Below are 24,619 nucleotides of genomic sequence, written 5' to 3' on the forward strand. Positions count from 1 at the left end.
TTATTTTTTTGACAATTTTCCAAGAGAACTTAAAAAATAATTTTTTTCATAAAAAAAAACGATACCGTATCAAGTGATGCTTTACGTCATTTATCATATAAGCTGCTTTCCGGGCTTTTTCACCCTTTTACTCCTTATTAATTAATTAATAACCATTTTGTCCTTGATTCGAAACTATTTATCAATCTGCCCCTCTTTAGTCGACTACTTTGCATTTTTAATCGACTAAATGGCCAAAACAGACAAAAAATGGCTGCTGGGAGATTTAGTCGACTAAATCTTCATATTTTACAAAAAAAAATAAGTCAGTATGATTTTAATCGATTAAGTAGAGAGATTTAGTCGATTAAATCTCCCAACAACCGTTGAGTCGATTAAAAATGCAAGGTAGTCGATTAAAGAGGGGCAGATTGGTAGATAGTTTCGAATCAAGGACAAAATGGTTATTAATTAATTAATAAGGAGAAAAAGGATGAAAAAGCCCTGCTTTCCCTTTATTTTAACCCGCCTTCTCAGTCTCCGCATCAGATCATGGACTTCTTTTGTAACAAAAATAATAATATGGAATCTAGTTTCTAAATGAAAACATATTGATTACCATAAAAAAAACATATTCATTAGTTGGAATTACCAAGGAATACGTCATTAAATACTTTTGAACAAGAAATAATGATATACACTAAGTTAGGAGTGGCAATACGGATCAACCCGACACGACACGTTTTCGACCCGTACACTATTTGACACGACCCTGACACGACCCGTTTTGTAAACGGATCACAAAACACAAACCCTGACACGACCCGTTGCGGGTCACGGGTCGACACGACACGACCCACAAAATTTAAAATTTTAAAAAAAATGGGTTTTTTTGAAAAATAAATAAATTAAAAACAATAAAAAATAAAAATAAAAATAAAAAAAGATTAGCTTCTGTTTCTGAGATTTTTAGTTCCTTCTATTCTTTTCTATACTAAACAATGACTATATATAAATGAATAAAAATAATAATATAATAAAATATTTAGTAAAAAAATAAAAAAATGACACTGTGCGGGTTGACACGCGAACCCGCGGGTTGACACGTGACCCGACACGTGACCCGACACGAAAAAAAACGGGTCACATTTACACAACCCTGACACGACACGCCCTGACCCGCGGGTTGACACGACACGTGATTTGGCGGGTCAGGTCAGGAGTCAACCCGCGGGTCAATACCTGTATTGCCACCCCTACACTAAGTTTATACAAATAATATACACTAAAGTCAGCTACAATATATATATATATATAAACTAAAGTCAATTAATAAGTAACATATATATAATTTTTATTAAAAATTATATAAATTCATATATTACAATATTATTTTATATATAGAATATTATTATGTCCGTAGATTATTGGTTTAATTTATTCAATTTGTTGTCCCAAAAAAAGTATTCAATTTGTGTAAACTTGATTTATGCAAATTTTTCTCCATTGAGTAGTCATTGGCTCAAGAATTGAGTTCGCTCATTTCTAACATGGTTGGTTGCGTGATTGAAGGTGGCACGGGTTCCTAGATTTTTTTAAAAAGTTTCTACAAAATGTTTTAAAACTCCTCGTCGATTTGGAGATACTGGATTATTAGTTTAACCGATGGATCAGTGTTTCAATCCTATGGTAATTAAAGAAAAACCATACTTAATTAAGGGTGTCGAATTAAACAGTTCCCAACATGCGTATACTTTGATCGATGTTGTTTTATAGTCATTTATGAAGTCGATCCGTGATTTGATATTCCTCGTTTGAAAAGTTATTTGATCTAATTTTATTTTGAATAAAGCATTTTTTTTTTATAACAGAATAAAGCATTTTTGGGTTCCTAATCACAAGTACACTTTCTCATTTTAGTCTCTTACAAAAAAAAAATAGTCCAGAGATTTTAAGAAATTCAAAATAAACTCATTTAATTCATATCGTGGTCTCTTATAAATTTCAAAAAAACCCTCATTAGTTCCTCAAAAGAACTAAAATAAATCCACTTTAAATTTTATAGGAACCAGACGACTAATTTTTTTTTCTAAACTACTAAAGTAAGTATCGTATTTTTTTTTGTTAAGGATTCAAAACGAGCTTTGCTCCTTTATTTTCTACCCATATACCATCTCTTTTCAATTTTATATGATGGCCCACTTTTTAACTCTCTTCTACCATTTTTTATCTTTATCTTAGTTAATCAATTAATGTGGCTGGATCCTTCATTCTTAAATGCATTATTTTTGGAATCTCGAAGGTAGATTTATTTATTTAGGATATAAAAGCACAGAGAGTAAAGCAGAACTTGCAACTTAATGATAGACAGGTAGTGGTGCCAAGCTTGAGTCTTCCATTGAGACTTTAGAGAGTCAACTCATTGGTTGAGAGAGGGATGGTAATCGGTTCAGTGAATTCAGACTTGTACTTCCAGAGTTTGAATTCTCCCTCCACAAAATCATAGTAACCCCCCGACAGCCTTAAGTTATTGTTCCTCGTTTCTTTTTCAACATATGGATATGTCCGCAGGTTCACTAACGAGTTATTCACTGACTCCTGCACATACAAGTCATCTAGTTTAAATAACTTCATTATAATTAGAGTAAATATCCTTTTTAGTCCCTGGCAATATCTACGAAATCCTTTTCAGTTCCAACAATAAAAAAGGACCAAATTGGTCCCTGAAAGTACAAGAAAAGGACCACTCTACATATTTGGGAGTTGACATAAGGACTAACATGACCCTTTTTTTGTAATTTCAGGGACCAATTTAGTCTTTTTTATTGCCAGGGACTAAATAGAACTTCGTAGATATTGACGGAGACTAAAAAGGGTATTTACTCTTATAATTAATTATTAAACAATCTAGCACAGCTTGCAGTGGTCGTTAATTAATGTTCAAAGCATGGTAGCTAAAAGGAAATTAAATTATGTGACTGTTTCTGAGCTAACCTTTTCACAGAATTTGCATTGTTCTTCAGAATCATAGTCTTCATATTCTTTTAGGACCTTTATTTTGGCAGGTAAACCAATTTTCACCCAATCATCTATGAAATCACTGCACAATTCAGTTAAACCTTCAGATGGATTAAGCATCACAATTTGTTCCATTATATATGGACATACATAGTGCTTTTTATTTTAACTAGTTTTTGCCAAACAAGGAACTAGAGTAGTGAAGCTATATGTTATTATTTAAAGAAATTAAGTCTTACAAAGGAGCAGAACCATCCTCTGGATGCTTCATAAGCCTTTTTATTCCACCGCAGCGACTATGTCCAATGACCAGGATGTTTGACACCTGTAAAAATATTTGATTAATTTTATGAGAAAATTTATATTTACAAACTCTTACAAATTACATTATGTAATATAGGTATTACATACTACTTGAGCATGTATTATCCATATTACATAATATAATTTATAAAAGTTATATCTCTTAAAGATTCCTATGTATTATCAATCAAAAATTCAAAAGGTAAGGAATTGAGTTTTGGGAAACTTTGGTGAGTTTATGAATAAAAACTAAAGATTTTACAAGAGTTAGGTTGTAGGGAAAGTGATTGTGTAATGTTATAGAGATTTGTTTTGCGTGCCGTAATTTTTATTTTTCTTCAAAAAGTGTGGACCCACAAAATGTTGTGTGTAGAAAAATTTGTTGTATCATGTTAAATTACAAATGCAAACCCCAAAAACTAATCAATCAATAATCACCTCAAGAGCCGTGATAGCATACTCAATGGCAGCACCAACTCCACTGTACCTTAGCTGTGGAATAGATAGGACAGTAACAAATTTGATTATTAAAACTGTAATTTGATGAAGAGATAGAGAATTAATTTCAATATTAATTTAATTTGAACTTATGGAAATGCATATACTATATAGTCTGAAAGGGACCATGTTGAGAAGAATAGTGAAAGAGAGACCTGATTAAATGGAGGGACCATGTTAGCAATGTTGCGGACCATGAAAGCTTCTCCCGGTTGGAAGTTGAGAATAAAAGTGGGACTCACTCTAGAGTCAGAGCAAGCAAATACCAGAAACTACACCACATATGAAAAATTGAAAACAGAGATTGAGGATAAAAATTTTGTAAACAAAATTACACAGACCGTAATCCAACTTTAAGTAATCACCTTAGGTTTTTGGTCAAGAGCAAGTTCGGCATACAGATCCGGGTGCTTGCTGCCATATATAAAAAGAAGCATGCATGTGTTCATATTATATAGTACTTTGTAATTGAAATAACATGGTCAGAGAGAGAAATCATATATAGGCATAATAATGAAGAGTTAATTAATTTGTAAGTGTACTCGAATTCGTTGATCTTGAAGTCAGTAAATCCTTCTATGATTTTCTCCACAGCAGGGTCAAATGGATGCGGATGATTTCCCTTCAACTCAGCTATAAGCTCCTCAATTTTTGCGGTTACTACCTCATTAAGTTCCTCCTTCTCTCTGTAACCAATAAGTTACAATATAACTTTGGGAAATATTTAACTTCAGCTATAGGAAAGAGAAGTTATCTCCATTAGTCACATGATTTTCAAGATACAGTTCCGTATCCTGAAAAGTATGTGTCAGCTGTAGATAACTTTTCTAAAGCAACAGTAGATTAATAGAATCCTATAACTTTATGTTATAATGTATACTTCATTAAATTAGTTGATGTATGCGTGCTACAACGGAAAGGAAAGTGATTATCATGTGATTAAGTTTAAAGGGTAATTAACCTGAGAAGCTTCTTCAGTTCTTCAATGGCCAGATCAGATGTCTGCTTTGCCATAGTTATCACTTTCTGCAGATTCCAAAGGCTGTAACTAATTAAACTGCTCAAAAGGCAACAATATAATATTATATGGTAAAAGTACTTCTAGAATAATTTAATGAATTTGTGCAAGGCTAATCATATAGGCGAACTTAATACTAGTTTTCCAGCATGAAATTTTTTTGCAATTCCAGTGCTGGAAACTGATCAGTTAAAGGGTTGTTTGAGAAGGGAAACTAGCATGTAGGAATAGGGGTGAGATACTATACCTTCTGCAGCCAGGTAATGGCTTTGCTTAGATGTGATAGAAAGTAAGAGAGATATAGAAACTAGTTAATTTGCTGATACATTTCGCAGTGCCTGTGTAACCTATTTATAAGCTGAACCTGAATAATATATGTTAGAAAACATTTTGTTTTGACATACTTTCTTCGTGAATTGATGTTTAATGTTTTTGTCAATTTAAACATTAGATTAAAAGTTTTGTTTGAATTGCTTACGACCAACTCACCTTAAAGAGATAATTAAGGTTGATATACCAAAAATAAAAATTTTCATTGAATACATCAAATTTACAATATTTAATAACAATTAATTGATGCTTTATCGCACAATTTGTTATTAACTAATAGTAACTATAGAGTAAACATTCATTTTGATTTTTTCACGAATGCCTTCTTTTTCGGTTTGGTTCTCTAAAATTAAAATTTTCAAAAAGGACTTTTCAGTTTTAAAAAATTGCTATTCCTATCTGAAAAGTTTTTAATTAAAAAAATATAATTTAAAGAGGATCGATCAGATTGAAAAAGAAAACATCTATGAACAAAACCTTTAATATATAAGGGTGAATTATTTTATTTTTTTTAAATTTTAAGTAATTTAAAGTTTAGAGTAAACTCCCTTTTTGGTCCCTAACAAAAAACACGGTCCCCACTTTAGTCCCTTACAAAAATAAATTAGTCAGTTAGTCCCTAACAAATTCAAAGTGAACCCATTCTAGTCCTTTTGAGGAACTAATATGGGTCTTTTTTGAATTTGTGAGGGACCACGATTTCAACAAAATCGGTCCACTTTGAATTTGTTAAGGACTAACTTATTTTTGTAAGGGACTAAAGTGGGGACCGTGTTTTTTGTTAGGGACCAAAAATGATATTTACTCTAAAGTTTATTACTTTGTAATATACAAAATTATACATTTTCGTTATTTTGGCAAAAAAGTAGAATACATTAGCCTCTTGTTAGCATAAAATAATGGAAAAAATGTTTATCCTAATTTTGTGTCATTTTAGATCTTAATAATTAATTTTCGTCAATCAACAGTTAAAATTTATTGGGTTAAAATTATTAATTAATTAATAATTTGCAATAAAATCCAATAAATCCTAATCGTTGATTGTCGAAAATCAACGATTATAATCTAAAATGACATAAAATTATATCTTTTAAAAGAATAAATATTTTTCCCTAAAACAATACAAGTAAACACTTTTTATAGCTGTGTTAATTGTTATTGGATGGAAAGATAACATTGAAAATTTATAAATTGAAAGTTCCTTAATTAAAAAAATAAATGTAAGAAAAACCAAATTGACAAAAATAAATCTGTAGAGCATCAAATTGATGAACATAACTCTGATATTATAGGAGAATGTATTCCTTTATTAAAAAGAAAATAATAATCATAAAAAAGAGGATAAAATAAAAAAATTCATTATATTATTTTTTCTAAACATAATAAAAAAATATACCAAGTCTTTAGTATACTATTAGAAGACGTTTAGTAGAAGATAAATTTTATTTTTTACTCAGAAATTATGATTTCCAAGAATATGATAAGAAATTTTTTTACCCAAAATGTTATTAAAAAGTTATTTGGTAAGTTAAAATTTTTCCAAAATTATTGAATTAATTTTGGTGATGTTATGTTTAATTGATTGTAAAATATCAACGAGATTGTTTATCTAATTTACAATCTTACCCTTAAACCTCGATTTTGAATGTTCAGGCTTGTTTTTTAATGATTCATTTTCGCTCAGCTCTCCCTCACTCACTATTTGATATTCACGTTTTTGTCTTACTCTCATCTTTCATTCCCCTTAGGCTCTCACTGTCTCTCTCTCACGAATAAATCTTTGGTATTATTATTGTACCAAAGATTCAGTATATTTCATCAATGAAAATATTATATGTGAGCTAAAATTCTTTTTTTTTTTCAGATTTTTTCTCTCTCCTCTAATGTGTAATACTCTCGTTGATGAAATGCACTGAATTTAAATACAACAGTAGTACCAAAGATTTATTCAACATATCGATATCGAGTAACCAGCCATATTCCAACCGCAAAGCCATTACCTGGTTGGTAAAACCCAAAAGCAAAATGGCCAGAACTTGATGCCCATTAACTAGGATCGCCTACAGGAGAGAGCGAAGACCCCAACCGAATTATTTTTTCAGCTGTGGTTCCTTTTGCAAATAGCATGAAGAACTTTAATAATAGAACAGGTGGGGAAGCCATGGGATCTGCAAACTACACTCCTGGTGTCTCAAAGAAAATGATTGTTACTGATCAACTCACTCGCCAAACCAGAATATTTACAAAACAATATTATGGGGACTACTTAATATTTATTCATTTCAAGAGTTGACTGGCTCTCGTGCACTGCTACAAGTCCTGCACCAAGAAAGCAGCACTCACAAGGGGCATTTTGGTTTGAGAGAATTGCCACTCTTTTCCCATCGTTTGAGAATTTTTTTAGAAAAATTTCGATTTTTTAAAATATAATTTTTATATTCAATTTACGATAATATTTAAAATTTTAAAAAATTTAGTTTCTCCAAAATTTAAAAAAATACTTCGTACCAAACCCAAATATCATGGTAAAGATGGTATTCTTGGTTTGGAATCTGATGTGTAAAACAAAAGTTTGGAAATTTTTCGCTCGCATACTTTTACTCTCTCTTATCAAACATTATCCTTCTTTTTTAGAATTCCAAATAAAATTCATATACCAAACAACACTTTGTAGAAATATCGAAAATATTTTCCAAATTGATATAATTTAAAGAGTAAATTTTTTTTTGAATCCCAAACAAAAAAATACTGTCTCTACTTTCATTCTTTATATAAAAAAAAAAAATCAATTTTTGATTGCTCTATAATTTCATTTCTTTGAAAATATGGTCTCTTAAAAATTAAATGAAAGAAAATATGGTCTCTTAAAAATTAAATGAAGAACTAATTTAATCTCTAAACTAAAATGAGTATTTTTTTTATAAGCAAAGAAAGTGAAACCTTAAAATTGTAGGGGACCAAAATGGCTTTACTCTAATTTAAACGCATGCATCTCATTCGAGGTAAAAGATCAATAGCAAGCACTGTCTCTTTTCATGTTCACACTGTTGTTAGACTATAATTGGACGAGAGATACAACAAAGACATCAATAATGTACATAATCTGCCAAAAACACTTAACCAATCCCCGTTTTGGAACGTTTTATCTGACTAAGTGGAACCGCGTTATTCTGTAGTAGACAAATGCCCTCGATTATCATATGGATTTTAAACCTCTCATGATGCAGAAAAGAGATATCTTATTTTATAGACTCAACATTATCGTGGGCCCACTTTTCTCAAAAATAAAATAAAAATAAATACTACACTTTATGTTTTTATTAGATATAGAAATATGTCAATAATTATATTAATGTTTTGTTCAAGTTTCTACACCGTTATTCTAAGTTTTACCTCGTTTAACGTTGTAAAATACATTTTTATTTTATTTTTAGTTTCTTAATTTTAGAATGAGAAAAATATTTGTTATTTAAATGACACAACTTTATATTATTTTTAATGAAACTATATTTTTTTGATGTATTTTTATGTTCTCTTTCCTCCATTATTTTTGTATTTTTGGTATTATTTTACATTTTTTATAAAATTAGAAAAAAAAGTGAAAGAGAGAGAATGCAAAAATACACCAAAACTAAAAATAACACAAAATTATGTCATTTAAAATAATAAAACGTATTTTTCTTTTAGAAAATAAATATCAAAGTGAGATGCTCCATACCGTACCTTATTTTTAAGATAGATGATCTTGAAATTAATGTAGAATATATTTAAGGAAAAAATATGTGTCATTTTAAATGACACACTTTATATCATTTCACTCTCACAAAGAGATGAGACTCACATATTTACAAATTTTCTCACTCATTCTCTCTCCCATAATTTATCTCTTTCTTTTATTAAAATGACATAACTTTATATACTTCAAAATTATACGCATTTTTATATTTAAACTAACAAAAAGTGTTTATTGCTAGAAATCTAGATGCGAGTAAACAGAGAAAGTTGTGGGGACTGTGTAGGATTTTATGGGTCTAATAACATTATTAATAAAAAATTAAGAATATATTTAAATTAACAAAAAAGTGTTTATTGCTAGAAACCTAGATGCGAGTGAACAGAGAAAATAGTGGGGACTGTGAAGGATTTTATGGGTCTAATAACATTATTACTAAAAAAAAGTCATTCTTCATTAAATAATTTTATAATTTAAGAACACCAAAAGAGCTAGACTTACTTAAAAATATGATTCTTGATTTTTTTGCAGGCTTTCTTACTTTTTACTTCTTTGGCACTTCTGCAAGGTTGGAAAGACTAGGATCTTTCTCTGCAATTCACACCACTCTCCGATCACAACTGTCAGTGAGACAAATTGTGGAGTGATGATTTTCCAACACACTGTGAATGCAAAGGGGATCTAGCCAAACTTATTAACCCTAGTCCCTTTTTCATCATGGGTCTATAGGTTAGGCATATACTGTTACCTACACTAATCAGTTTACAGATATCCAAGCCCAAACAAAAGGATCACTTAATTAAATGAGTTTTATATTGCACCCCCATATGGATCATGACTTAGCCTATTTTTATAAAAATAATAAAAATTACAATTGATTGAAGCCCACAATTATAAAAAATTCTAACATTCTCCCACCTGGGCAAAATTAATTGTACAAATTTAATTAAAAAAATGAAAAAACAAAACAATTTATTTGAAAATGACTCTCGGGCTAAGGAAAATTTTTTATATTGTGGCCATATTTTAAAAAAACACATTATCCAAGGTACGATATCTGAATATGACTCCATCCAACTAAAGTCAAACAACAATGAATCAGGCAATGATTATATCCCTTACCGATATAAGACATTTCATGATCACAAATGTTATTTGACTCCGTTGACTAGTCATCAGTGTGAAGTGAAGCAAGAAAATAGCATGCCAATGTGATCCAACAACAACCAAACTGTTATTTTCTCTGTTAGTCTTCAAATTTCTCTCAAATGCCTTAAAGTCAGAGAAATTCTATGGTTTATCAAAAAACCATCATACAATCAAATATGGTGTCGACCACAGACCCTGTAGTCCTAAAACACTATTATGTTTCAAACTCCCATATAGTGTCAACCACAAACATGATGGTTCCAACGATACTAAGTTTCAAAATCATGTCTCAAACTCCAATATAGTGTCAACCGTAGGCATGGTGGTCCCTACGACACTGAGTTCCAAAATTTTATTATTATGCCTCAAACTCCAATATAGTGTTAACCACAGGCATGGTGGTCCTGACTACACTGAGTTCCAAAATCTTATAATTGATATATAGAAACATATATACTCAAACATATAATAGCAAAAACCAACACATTACCAATTGCTCACAATGTAAAGTACATGTCAACCGAACATCGGTAGTGTCCTAATGAAAAAATTTAGAATTGAAACTTCCACTAATCAAGTATATCAAAGGAACCCAAAATGCCCGTGTTCTCAAAATGCGTTTAAACACCATGGGCCTAAGTTCTTTAGTTAGAGGTTCAGCTAATAGAAAATCTATTTTAATATGCTTAAGAATTATGTTATTCACATACAATACAAGTGAAGAGAATTTCCTTCTACTGACCTCACAATAATTTCAAGATTACACAAAATCAATCACATCTCTTCCACTAAAAATATGTCAAGTATACTCTCTACTTTAATTATATGCTAACTTTAACACAATGCTCTATCAAGACAAAATTCATAAGCATCTTCATTCATCATAATTCAATCCAATCAACAATTCTATTATGGCATTGTTATCATTAATATTAAAAGTATATTTATTATGAAAATGCAATTATACTAATTACTGGGCTATAAAGTAACTCTATGAAAATAATGACTATATTATCAACTCTCATTTGGGCAGAGTAAACAATACACAACTATTTAACATTATTTAAAAAAATTTATCTCAATGTAAGTTTCAAAAAAATTTGTTGCATACAATAACCTCCTTTGGCTATGCAATTGTAAACAATAAATATTATCAATAAAGAACTCTGACATATCACAAAATGTTTTGAGAAATCATGCCCAAATAATACAAAAAATCTTATAACATGTGTTTTCAAAATTCAGATTGCATTTACTAAACTACAATATATGCCACAAATTTCAATCTTCAATATCAACAATTATATACCTTAGGTCACTAATCAAACTTAATTCACAAAGCAGATAAAATATGCTAAATTAGGGAGTAAAGCCCAAAATATTTAACCCATGGTTTAACTATAGGTGCAAATTCCAAATAAGAATGAAATTATTAGGGGAATTGGCTAAGTGATTTATCCATTTTTCTTTGGTGACTTATCCTTATCTTCGTAGTATGCCACTTGTTGTTATGTTGTTAAGAGCTATGGCCGATAAGATCAGTTCAAAATAGAATTGTTCAAAGGAAATGACATGTCGGCTTGGATTAAAGAAGAATTTTTCATTCATTGTGCTATTATTAGACTAAATTCAACAAGAACATAATAGTGGAACGTGTAACATCTCTTTTAGGTGGAAAGTATGTTGCCCCGTGAGTAGTCGGTGAGCTTCGCGTGAAAAGACAAATTATTAGTTAGTTTACGTTGAAATTACACGAAAAAGTGATCAATTAAGCAATATTTACATATTTTCATAGTACTACATTTACTCTATTGAAGTTATAAACGTACATAATATGATCATTATGCTGTTAAATTAAATTTAAAATATTAAATAATAAATTAAATTAAATATCAACTAGACTCGGTAAGATGCATTGCCCCTAATCCTAACAAATTACATCCAGTACGACAATATGTCAAAATATCCTTAACCCATAGCCATATTTCCAACTAGGCCTGAGTAGACCTCCTGTATCACCTATATAGTAGGATTATTTAGTAAATTTGGTATAAGAATAGCGTTTTGCATCTATTATTTAACATGACCACAATAATTTTCTTATACACACAATATTTTGTGAGACCCGCAATTTTTGAAACCAAAAAAAAAAAAGCTCTGACACGCAAAACGAATCTCTATAACATAACACAATCATTTTCCTACAACATAACTCTTATAAAACCCATAACAATATACAATTTTAGTACTTGTTTATGCTATGTGAATTATATATAATTTTAGTACTTGGCTTTTGTATGCAAAATTTAATACTGTAATAGCAATAATTATGAGTTTAATTTTAATTATTCTCAATAAAAAATGTTATATTTATAACTTTTTTCGATTACAATCTTTTATAATCAAATCTTAACCATTAATTTTCGTCAATCTGACTGTTATAATTTATTAGAAATTAATAATTAATAAATAAATATGATCCAATAAATTATAACCGATATATTAACAAAAATCAATGATTAAGATTTAATTATAAAAGTTGTAAATAAAAAAGAGGTTATAAATATAACCTCCCTAATTGTCAATATAAAAAGTTTTACATTTTTATTTGGTGATAAGTTGTTATATCATTTGATAAGTTTGACAATTCATGAGATATCAAATTTATTAAATGATTTGAAAACATATCCTTAGATGAAAATATAAAATATTTTTTCAATAATAATATAAAAATAAATTCAGTATAGAGGATAGTAACAGTCTACGACTCTACATAACTCGAGAGTGGATCCTCTCATGTGCTAATTAACATGACAATGTCATGTGGGTCAATCATAATCATATGTAGATGAGTTAATGGTGATAAGAGATGAGAGGGAAAAAATATAAGGATAGAAAGTTACACAATCATCACCGTTGATTTAATTATTAATGGTTAAGATCCTCCCACATGACATGATCATATTAAATTACATATAAGAGGATCCATTTCCACATAATCGCATAATATATATGGTCATCATTCATCAATTATATAATATAAGAAAATTATTTTATATTATAAGTGTTTAACAATTTTAGTTTAAGTAGATGTTTGAATTGATTTATTTTAAAATATTTTTTTGACAATTTTCCAAGAGAACTTAAAAATGATTATTTTTATAAAAAAAACTGATACCGTATTAAGTGATGCTTTAATAACTCGTTTGACACATCATTTTTTAAGCTAAAAGTTATTTTTAATGTAAAGCTAAAAAAAAAATTAAAAGTTGTTTGGTAATTATATAAAAAAATTTAGCTTAAAAATTGTTCATTTAGAAAAAATCAATTGATTTCAATAAAAGCTGATATAACTTAAAAAATATTTCTCCTAGAAGCTTTTGGTTATTGACTTTTTTTTATTATAAAAAATTCTTTTGTTTTATAATAAGAGCTTTTATAAAAGTCTATTTAACTTAACTTTTACTAAGAAGAAAAGTTAAAAAAAAAATCAGTCAAACAATTACTAAGTCATTTATCACATAAGCTACTTTCTCCTTATTTTAACTCGCCTTCTCCCTCTCTGGCATCAGATCATGGATTTCTTTTGTAACAAAAATAAAATAAAATAGAATGGAATCTACTTTATAAATTAAAACTTATTGATTAGTTGGAATTACCAAGGAATACGTGTCATTAAACTACTTTTGAATTAGAAATAATGATATACACTAAGTTTATATAATGCTAAAGTCAGCTACTATATATATATAAGGTAGGATCCTTTGACACCAGTGTCAAATTTGAAGTTTGACACCTCATCTGAGAGCCATTAGATAAAAAAAAATCAATGGTATCACAAGCTTACAAATCAGAGTCGTTGATCTTTTTCGATCTAAACGGCTCTTAGATGAGGTGTCAAAGGATCCTACCTCCATATATATATATATATATATATATATATATATATATATATATATATATATATATATATATAAACTAAAGTCAATTAATAATTAACATATAATTAATTTTTATTAAAAATTATAAAAGTTCTTGTATTACAATATTATTTTACCTTTATTAATCTCCTATGAGAGAAAATATCTTTAACTACAGACACAAATAAATAGTGGGTCCCATTAAAAATAAAAATAAAAATGGACCCCATTAGGGGTGTAAATGGGTCAGCTGGTCTAACACGTCTTAAGCTCGCCCTATATTAAGTTAAGACCTGACCTATTATATATAGTTAAATAGACAAGCTCAAATTTTAAAAAAAAATCTATTTAGAAAGCAGGTTATATACTTTCTTTTACATGTTGGGCTTATAATCCTACATGTCGATTTATATAATATTATTTATTTTAAATAAAATTAATAAATTACTATTTTCATGATTTTGAATAATAAAATAATGGATTCTCTTTTTCTGCAATAAGTCCAATACAACATCGTTTTGAGGCGAAAATCATGGTGTTTTTGTAATTTTAATTTATTTCAGGGTTATAATTATCTTTATATTTATAATTTTTTAATATTTCAATACTAAAAAGACGTCGTTTTGGGAATAAACGCAGATAATTTATCTGCAGTAACTGTAGAAACGTTCTTCCCTAAAATAATACATTTTAATTATTACTTTTAATTATTAAATTGTTAATAGGCTTAAATAGACTAACAAGCCTAAACTAATGTTTGTTTTTTAAATATTTGTTAAAATAGACTTATAATTTGAGTCTATATAAGAGTATTTGATCAAGCCAGACCTAAAGTATTTCATATAAACTTGACCTCTTTTAATTTAAAGCCTAACCTGATTCAGCTTACTTACACCTCTAGACCTATACTTTTTTTTGTGTCAGTAGAAGTAACATCTTTTCTCCTATAGCCAGGAGATTAATAAAGTCCTTATTTTATACATAGAATGTTATTCTGTCCGTAAATTATTAGTTTAATTTATTCAATTTGTTGTCCGAAAAAAAATGATCCAATTTGTGTAAACTTAATTTATGCAGATTTTTCTCTCATTGAGGAGTCATTAGCTCAAGAATTGTGTTGGCTCATTTATGACATGTTTGGTTGCGTGATTGAAGGTGGCACGGGTTCCTAGGGATTTTTAAAAAAGTTTCTACACATGCAATTTTTTTAATTCGACACCCTTAATTAGTTATGGTTTTTCTTTAATTACCACAGGGTAATTACCTGCGGCTCCGTCCGGATCCTTTGGAGTATGGGCCTATAACATTTGACTTAATCAAAAAAACTTCTTGGCCCAACAGGCCTGAAATCAAGTTATTACGCTTGGTCAAGCTGCGTCGGGCCCACCCAAAAAAAATCCAAGAAATTCCTGTTCAACTCAAAATATTTTATTTTATTTTTTCCTGCATCGACTTCTTCGGTATGAACACCGTGCAAAATAATGGAAATATTATGTGGATGCAAATCCTAAATGAGCTTGATATTCCTGATGATGACTTTCTAAGAGCCTATGTAGCACCGATACAACACGCGACACGTGACACGACACGACACGACACTCCGACACGTCAATCTTAAAAAATTATGGATTTCGATACGTTGGGACACGTTTTAATATTAAATAATATTTTTAATTTATATAGTGTATATTTCATTTAATATTTAATAATTTAATAAAAAATGAAACTAAATTAATAATACCCATCAACACGTTATAAAGATGGAAACTTTAATAAAAAAAATAAGAACTGGGATGAGAGAGAGATATAATATCAGATAGAGAGATCAAATCATATTAGAGAGAGATACAACAAGAGCGTGATGAGAATTGACAACAATGATGCTGAGATGATCTCTTATCTACTTAAGGGGAAAAAAGACAAAAAGATAAAATTGATATGATCAGGTGGAAGCTTTATTAATATATTTTAACTTTTTAGAAAAAATAAATTTTTTAAAAAAAAATTAAAAAAAAAAATTAAAAAAAAATTACGAAAATGCCATTTGACCGTGTCGGACACGGTCAAATTCGCGTGTCGGAATAGTCAACGTGTCGGAAAAAGTCAACCGCGTGTCCGACACCGTGTCGGAGCGTGTCGCCGTGTCGGAGCGTGTCGGACCCGACTCTTCCTGTTTTTACAAGTGTCCGTGCTTCCTTGCTAAGAGCTTCCTACCGTCTTTCTAGGAAAATACAAATCCCTTCTTTTATTTCATTATCTATTTATTAATTTTGTCTTTATTAGGCTCATTTTACTATTGTACAACCAATAAACATAGTTATAATTTAGCATGAATCTGGTCAAAAAATACAGTATAGTTTGTGTTGGTATATGTTTGGTTGATGTTTCGTCTTTTGCTTCGAACTTGATCTGTTTACACACGTATAATTGTGATTATGTAAAATTATTTGGGCAGATGCAAGATCAATGCACTCCACCAACCTTCCAGCCCAAATACGATGCATTTGTCACTCAATAGTCAATTCATCAAATGTATTTCAGTTTTGTATATTTTCTATAAGAAGCAGAATTTTTTATTTTGTTCGATTAAAGCTGTTACTAATTATCTTTGATCAACTAAAAAAAAAAAAAAAAAGATATACAAAAAAAAAAAATTATCTTTGATCAACTAATTTGCCAAAAAGATTACGCCTCTTTGATCAACTAATTATCTTTTAATTTGGCGCGAAATTCCTCTTCTAAGACTTCAGATGTGAATATTAAAATATGATGTTGATGCTTCCGAATAGATGAAGTCTCTTGATTATTGTTAATATTCTATTAAGATTTTAAATGATATTATGCAGACATATAAAGTGAGATACTTTTATGTTATTTTATATATTTGTGATGATTCATGCTTGAATTTTTGTGTTTTTATAATACAAGCTGTTTTTATAATCTTTTACTGCTACATTGCTAATTTGCTTTCAAAAAAGGTATATAATATGTTTTTTATGCTTTTTTTATTTGTTTAACTCGTTTCTTTCCCTTCAAATCATAGCAAAACGTTTTTGTCATTTCTTTGACTATTAAAGTGAGAAGATAAAATTAATTCATTTTATCATATTGTTGCAAGAAAAAAACACACACATATATATATAGTTTCAATTTTTTTATACAGCAGGAGAAAATTTTGTCATGTTATACACACATTTTATTTGGGATCTACATCTATTAAAAAATAAAAAATAAAAAGAAAATATTGTACCAAAATCAAGGAGTCACTAATAGATACAAATAACTTGAGAAATTTATGTTATCAAAAAAAAAAACTTGAGAAATTTTTTTTTCGTATATATATATATAGTTTAAAATTTTTAAAGTTACTTTAGAAAATTTTATTTAATGTTCACTAAAATGTACACAAAAAAGTATGTGGGGTCCTAATGAACTCATGTGAAGAGAAAAGAGAGAAAGAGAAAATATAAATCTCATACACTTTTTTATGAGTATTTTGATAAAGATTTAGATAAAATTATTTAAAATAACTTTAAACCCATAGATATATAATGGGGGATTCAAGTTTCATACTATGGGAGGTGAGCCCTCTTATGCCACATGCCTGCATGACTTTTGATGAGTCATAAGCAGAAGATACAACTCATATATATATAGAGTTTTACTAGTCTTCTGTTGCTGTCGATAATTGTCTTCTGACATACATACATGGATGAATGTGCAATTTTTTTTTATTTTATTTTTAAAAAAATAATGGGACCCATAGCTGAATTTGTTAGTGCATCTCACAAGCAAAATAAGAAAAATAAATCCTATATATATATATATATATATATATAATATTTTTCAAACTATTTGAGATATATTTATCTCTGATTATTCTAAAACTACATCATTTTATTTATTTATTTTCTTATATTAATTGATTTATTTTTGAATGGTTATGATTATCTTTTTTTCTCTCTTTCTTTATCACCATTGATCCATCTTTGTACGGTTATGATTTAGAGGTCGGAGATAAAGTTATCTCAAGCACCTTGAGAAACGATAAACCCTATATATAGAGATAGAAAGAGAGAGATAATCTATTGACATTGGTATCAAACTTTAAAATTTGACACCAAATCATAACCGTTGATTTTTTTCATTCAACGGTTATCATTTATTGGGAATTAAACATATTAATTAATTATTAATTTCCAATAAAAGATAACAGTTGATTGGAAAAAATCAACGATTAGGATTTGATGTTAAATTTTAAAGTTTGACACCAGTATCAAAGAATCCTTCTTCATATATATATATATATATATATATATATATATATATATATATATATATATATATATGGTTCACATTTTCTGCAGTAAGCCCAATACAACGTCGTTTTGGGCGGAAATAATAATGCTTTTGTAATTTTAGTTTATTTCAGGGTTATTATAGTCTTTATAATTATAGATTTTTAATATTTCAATCCCAAAACAACGTCGTTTTGGAAGTAAATGCAGATAACTTATCTGCATTAACTGCATAAATATTTTTCTGATATGATATATATATATATATATATATATATATATATATATATATGACATCTTTTTAATTATTAAGTTATGATATGAACAATTTCTTTTAATAACTCTTTGTTATTACATTGTTAGTTATCTTTTATAACATTCACTTTTTATATTTATTTGTTTAAGTCTTTTTTACATCTTTTTAATTATTAAGTTATGATATGAACAATTTCTTTTAATAACTCTTTGTTATACATTGTTAGATTGCTTTCAAAATAAAAATATAACATTCACTTTTTATATTTATTTGTTTAAGTCTTTTTTCCTTTCAAATTAAGCAAACGTGTGTGTGTCTATATATATATATATATATATATATATATATATATATATATATATATATATAAGTATATATATATGGGGTTTGCATTTGTTATTTAACATGACACAACAAATTTTTCTACACACACAACATTTTGTGAGGCCCACACTTTTTGAAGAAAAAAGAAAAAAAGAAAATTACAGCACACAAAACGAATCTCTATAACATTACACAATCACTTTTTCCACAACATAACTCTTATAAAACCATATATATATAAATATATAGAGGTAGGATCCTTTGACACCAGTGTCAAATTTGAATTTTGACACCTCATTTGAGAGTCATTAGATCAAAAAAGATCAACGACTCCGATTTGTAAGCATGTGACACCATTGATCTTTTTTGATCTAATGGCTCCTAGATGAGGTGTCAAAATTCAAATTTGACGCTGGTGTCAAAGGATCCTACCTCAAACAGAGGTAGGATCCTTTGACATCAGCGTCAAATTTGAAATTTGACACCTCATCTGATAGTCATTAGATAAAAAGATCAATGGTGTCATATGCTTACAAATCAGAGTTGTTGATCTTTTTTGATCTAACGACTATCAGATGAGGTGTCAAATTTTAAAATTTTACACCGGTATCAAAGGATACTACCTCATATATATATATATATATATATATATATATATATATATATATATATATGTTATCAACACATGTTTGCTTGAGTGATTAAAAAATCCAATTCTCTTTAAAAAAGAGAGTAAATACCATTTTTGGTTCTCAGCAAATTTTAGTATGTCTGCTTTAGTCCCTAGCAAATAAAAAGGTCAATCGTGGTCCCTAAAAAATTCAAAATAGATCAATTTTAGTCCTTTTAGGGACTAATATGGGTCTTTTTTGAATTTGTGAGGGACCACGATTTCAACTAGTCCCTAAAAGACCCATATTAGTCCCTAAAAGGACTAAAATGGGTCCATTTTAAATTTCTAAGGGACCACGATAAGCCTTTTATTTGCTAGGGACTAAAACAGACGTCGTAAAATTTACTTGAGGACCAAAAAAAGTATTTACTCTAAATAAAATTTCGAATTAATGTATTGTAAATAAAAAAAAGATATTCAACATGTACAAACTTCAAACTGATTAGATATTAAAATAAAAAAGGAAAAACCCAAATTTAATTTAAAAAAATATGCTGAGAGCCACGTTAGATTTTGGAAATATTAAAATTCCGTCCTGATCTCTAACAAACCACAAATTTGGCCATGTATATTAGTCATTCTGTGTGTTAAAAGAGTAACATCACTAACATTTATAAACGCTTATAAACCAAGTGGGGTTGTGTACTCTGCTATCAAATCCCTCTTCTTAGACCAATTTATTTCGGGATTTAAAAAAAATAAAAAAAAAAAAAAATTTAAGAACCTTTTAATAAAAAGCAAAGGAAAGCAAGAAAGGCCTTATTTCAGAATGCTGTGAAACTTTGGAAGCATGCTCCATGTTTTAGAATTCTATTCTTCCTTGGTTGAAATCTTTGATACGCAATGTTGTCATAGAAGAAGAATATGACCACTTAAAGAGGACAGACTCAAAACCAACGTTGGCAGAAGAAGTTGCACAAACTGCAAAAGGACATGGCGAAATCAAGCAAAGAAATACTGACTTCAAAAAGTGGTGGTGGTTTAATAGAACTTCAATTTGCAAGATATAATTAAAATATCTTATATTTGTATTAATACTCCCACTATGCCTTGACATCTTTTGTTGCTGAATAATGACTCTAGTTGTTGCTGTATATGGTTATACTTTACAGAGAAGAGAAACTTTGTCGAAGCTGTGAGCCTTTTAGAGAAGTTTGTGAGCCTTTTAGATAAGCAAGTGCCGGAAATGAAGTTAATGACTAATGCAATAAAAAGATTGCAGGGTAATTAAGAATTTCGATTGAATTTATTTTGCTAAGATGAACAGTTTCCAATGCTATTAATGTTTTTGAAAGGGTTTGGTTTATGATTTGGCAATAGGCACTTGTATATTTATTAAGAATGCTTGTGGTTGTGTTATTAGTGACTCTGTTTAGGCAGAAGATTTTTTTTCAAGTACTCAATTTTTTAAGTTATATTGAAATATCATCTGTTTCTGCCAAATTATGGACCAAAAATAGCTTCTAGTGTACTCTCTGTCTCAATGCAAGAAGATCACCTAAATCACTCAAACAAGTTCAAAGGTCAGATATATAGAAACACACAAATGGTTCAGCTTCTTTAATGAAATTTTGGCACACTTTTCTGATCCCCGTATTAGTTGTATAAAATAAGTTTTGACTTTTGACAACTGTAATCTTTCAAATAGATACAGCAACTGATTTTGAATGGAAAGGCAGACTATGAGTTGCGTTCAGGTGGTTCATGATTGGGATTTTTAACTAGTAATATCAAACTGTGATTTTAGTCTATTATGCTGTTTTTCCATTTGTTGGTACTGATTACAACAAACTTGAGTACCAATTGCACAATTGATGCTTAATTTACTTTGTTCGCTTTACATATTGATTGATTAGTGTTTTAAAAAGATTCAATATATCGAAGAATCCAAGTGTGAATGATTGAGTGAAAAAGTTCCACGTTAATTAAGAATGAACTAAGTGATCACCATATAAGTGGAAGGACCCATGCATCTAATGCCTTATGGTTTTGGGCTTGATTATGATATTCCAAACCCACTTAATATTGCTGCTCACTTGGCTCATGATTGGCGGTCTCTCCCTACCATGAGCTCTCCGTCCACGGCTCAACACAATATGAGATCCTCTATATTGTTTATTTTAATTGAGATCATATGATCCTTTGCGTGAATTATTTCCTTGCATTATTTTTATGCAGATAATGGCCATGATCCAAAGAGGGGATCAGAAACCTAAGATTAGAGTAAACCTTTATGCATTTTAATCTGGATAATTGTAGTTGTATACCTTAAATCATACAACTCATTTGTGTACCATTGATTTAATATTATAAAATATTGAATGAAGTGAAATTTAATAGTAAAAATTTGAGGGGAGGTATTGCTGTTAAGTAAAAGTTTGTGGTGTGCAAAAAATAAGATTACTCCTCTAATGGGTTTACCAATTTTATATGGCCAGTATTACTTTTTTGACACAGGGTTTTAATGCAGGATATTGATGATTCAAACCCCACCCCTGACCCTCCAACAAAAAAAACCTTATAAGCACCCATCAAATTCTTACTTGGAGGGAGGATATCGATTCGATCCCTATCAATATTATCTTAATATAGGAAGGGTGTAAAATTTTAATCCTGGACTCGTTTGCCCCGCATTCGGGATTAGTTTCATAGTCGGTTCAAAGAAATAAAATCTTTACGAATTCGTGGCAGAATCTACTCACTTCAAAGAAATAATTATGATTGATATATAAAAAAAATAATCCTCAATTAACACCTAGAGCCAAATTAATAGCATGCACATTAATTTTATTAGATTTACTTGCTGATAAGTACGAAGCTTTCTATATTATTCAATCATGGCACGCAATTTTATTAGATTTTCCCCTTTTTCTTGAATTATTTGTAGATTTTTTTCTTATTTTAATTTTGTTTATATGTATATATACAAATATATGTACATATATAAAAAGTTATATAGATGTTGTTACGTCCTCAAGACAGATATGTTTAGCCCAAAGACTAGTGAGTTTCTTTTGGATCTAGGTGCTTTCTAAAATATCTATGAATAAGATATCCTTGAGTATAGCAGATCACTGTACACAAATAAGAGAAAAACAACTTTTCGCCAAAGGGATGGTGTGTGTGCTCGGTGACAATATAACAATAAAAAGAGAGAATCATACATGTAAGTTTTACCTCTTATTTATAGGGTTTACCTGTAGGTATAAGAATTCTGGACCTTTTGTGCCTCCTCTAGAAGCTTAAGCCCAATTCTGATGCTATTGTATTAGGATTAATATCTTGTAATGATATTCTCTCTTGATTATATTATATTCTCATTGTTATGTCCACTTATTGGGTTATATATTTGATGGATCTCATATATGAGTCCATAACAGTTGCCCCAGCCAGGTGGTTTGGGTATGCGGGCTACCAGAGTGGCTATAATTTGGAAATTCTATCATTTATCTTATGTTATTTGGGTTTGTATTTAAGTCCGAATAACGTAATCTCTTATTACCATCTGTGTCTGGATTTGATGGATATCAAATCAATAATAATAGTTGATTCCATGAGATAATTCTTATCATCCGAGTTAATCCGAATTATGATTAATTTTGGTTGATATATCCATGACTTATCCCCATCCCAAAAAATCATAAGATAAACAAATTGTTTATCAATCCAGCTTAAGTGCAATCTATTTGGGGCTTAGCCCCTCTTTATTAAAAAAAAAAAAAAAAAGTGTAATCTATTTTACATATTATAATTGACCTTTACAAGAAGATCATATCATTGACATTTTCATTGCATCTTATATGAATATCATTTCTTAGGCATTTCATAATTTCTTATGTTTTGACTTTGAACGAACCGAATTTATCTTTCTCATATTAATTCTTATCCCTAAGATCATAGATATGGGATAAAATTTTCACGCTTCTCAAGTGATGATGATAACTTTACACATCGCAACTTTAAAGGCAAATAGCATTCTATAACCACCATATGTCGTCTCCACGTTCCGTATACATTTAATGCATGAATCATTTCATCTATCTAATAATTACTTTTAAGGTGAATTGACATTTATGCCCCTATCCTCTGCTATTCGCACCTCCAACAGTTACGTTTTACTTTTCATATTCCCTATTTTTTCGTTTATTCTCATTTGCATTCTGAGGAGTCTTCTTGTGTTCTCTCTTCATTTTCATTTATGATGCTAAGAGAAAAATTACAATGAAAGTTGCAAATTAGCAACTTGTTGGAGGACAAGGATAAACTTTTATTATTATCAAATCTAGTCATCGACCAGGGGAGGGTAAGGATAAATTGTTTTTATTATCAAATCTGGTCATTGATGAGAAGGATAAGAATATACTGCTACTATTATCAAATATGGTCATTGATGAGGCTATTATGATAGGATTATGTTTGTTTGTATTTCAAATTCAAATTGTAGATAAGTCTTCTATTTTACCTTTTGTAATATTCACATCTATATGTGACGTTCCCTTGTACAGTGAAAAATTATGAATAACAAATACCATTTCTAATACTTGTTAGGAAGAATGAACGCTCAACTTAGAACTATTATTTTTCTTCTTACAAATTTATGTATATTTAATAAAACTGGCTTGACTTGAGTTTGATAAATGTATTATTATCTTAAATTTAATAAATAAAATTAAAGATTATTTAAGTAATCAATTTATATGTAAATATATTTTCCTTCTAGATTCAAAAATTAAAATGAAAAAAAAAATTGTGAGGCAAAGATTGGTAACAAGGAAAATAAATATGTTGGAAAAAATACTTATATAGTAATACTAGATTGGTCTATTGATGTATGTTACTCACCAATATTACGCTCAAAGGTTTGAGCAAAAACGCACAGATGAGAATCGAATTGATCGCGAATAAAATAGAAAAATTTAAAAAAATTCAAATAAATGAGGAGTCGATTGAATGAAAATAAAAAGAGTAAAATTTAAATTAAATTCTATATTCCGATGGAGTTAAGAGTTTGTACATGTAATTTATGTTTTTTTTTATTTGCCTTATTATTATTATAAATTAACAACATATAATTTCCTGTGAAGTTGGATTAAAAAAAAGCATTACACTATGAAATTTTC

At 29.1% G+C, this 24,619-nt stretch overlaps 1 protein-coding gene across 2 annotated transcripts; it reads right to left on the reverse strand.

Annotated features, from left to right (window-relative positions):
- Positions 1 to 2,261: 2,261 nt before the first annotated feature.
- Positions 2,262 to 5,190, reverse strand: LOC133308710 (carbonic anhydrase 2-like). 2 transcript variants are annotated; one of them, XM_061509390.1, is made up of 9 exons: positions 5,064 to 5,190; positions 4,760 to 4,824; positions 4,341 to 4,484; positions 4,164 to 4,212; positions 3,954 to 4,070; positions 3,739 to 3,792; positions 3,237 to 3,322; positions 2,974 to 3,079; positions 2,262 to 2,577 (listed from the first exon to the last, which is right to left on the reverse strand). In XM_061509390.1, the coding sequence occupies exons 2-9, from the start codon at positions 4,810 to 4,812 to the stop codon at positions 2,386 to 2,388; spliced, it is 801 nt and encodes a 266-aa protein (XP_061365374.1). In that variant the 5' UTR covers positions 4,813 to 4,824; positions 5,064 to 5,190; the 3' UTR covers positions 2,262 to 2,385. The 2 variants fall into 2 exon arrangements, with proteins under 2 accessions (XP_061365374.1, XP_061365375.1); XM_061509391.1 differs by having other exon boundaries at positions 4,760 to 4,855; positions 5,064 to 5,085.
- Between the last annotated feature and the right edge of the window lie 19,429 nt (positions 5,191 to 24,619).

This window comes from Gastrolobium bilobum, unplaced genomic scaffold (genome assembly GCF_033153095.1).
Source record: "Gastrolobium bilobum isolate Gb01-03AN ecotype WA unplaced genomic scaffold, APGP_CSIRO_Gbil_v1 utg14120, whole genome shotgun sequence".
Taxonomy (NCBI): domain Eukaryota; kingdom Viridiplantae; phylum Streptophyta; class Magnoliopsida; order Fabales; family Fabaceae; genus Gastrolobium; species Gastrolobium bilobum.

Bases quoted from the DNA above. Each gene is read 5' to 3' on its own strand.
- LOC133308710 (XM_061509390.1), bottom strand. From the start codon at position 4,812: ATGGCAAAGCAGACATCTGATCTGGCCATTGAAGAACTGAAGAAGCTT. The intron at 4,485-4,759 runs GTTAATTACCCT...TATTGGTTACAG, and splicing joins GAACTGAAGAAGCTTCTCAG to AGAGAAGGAGGAACTTAATG. The intron at 3,793-3,953 runs GTCTCTCTTTCA...TCTATTCCACAG, and splicing joins TGGTCCCTCCATTTAATCAG to CTAAGGTACAGTGGAGTTGG.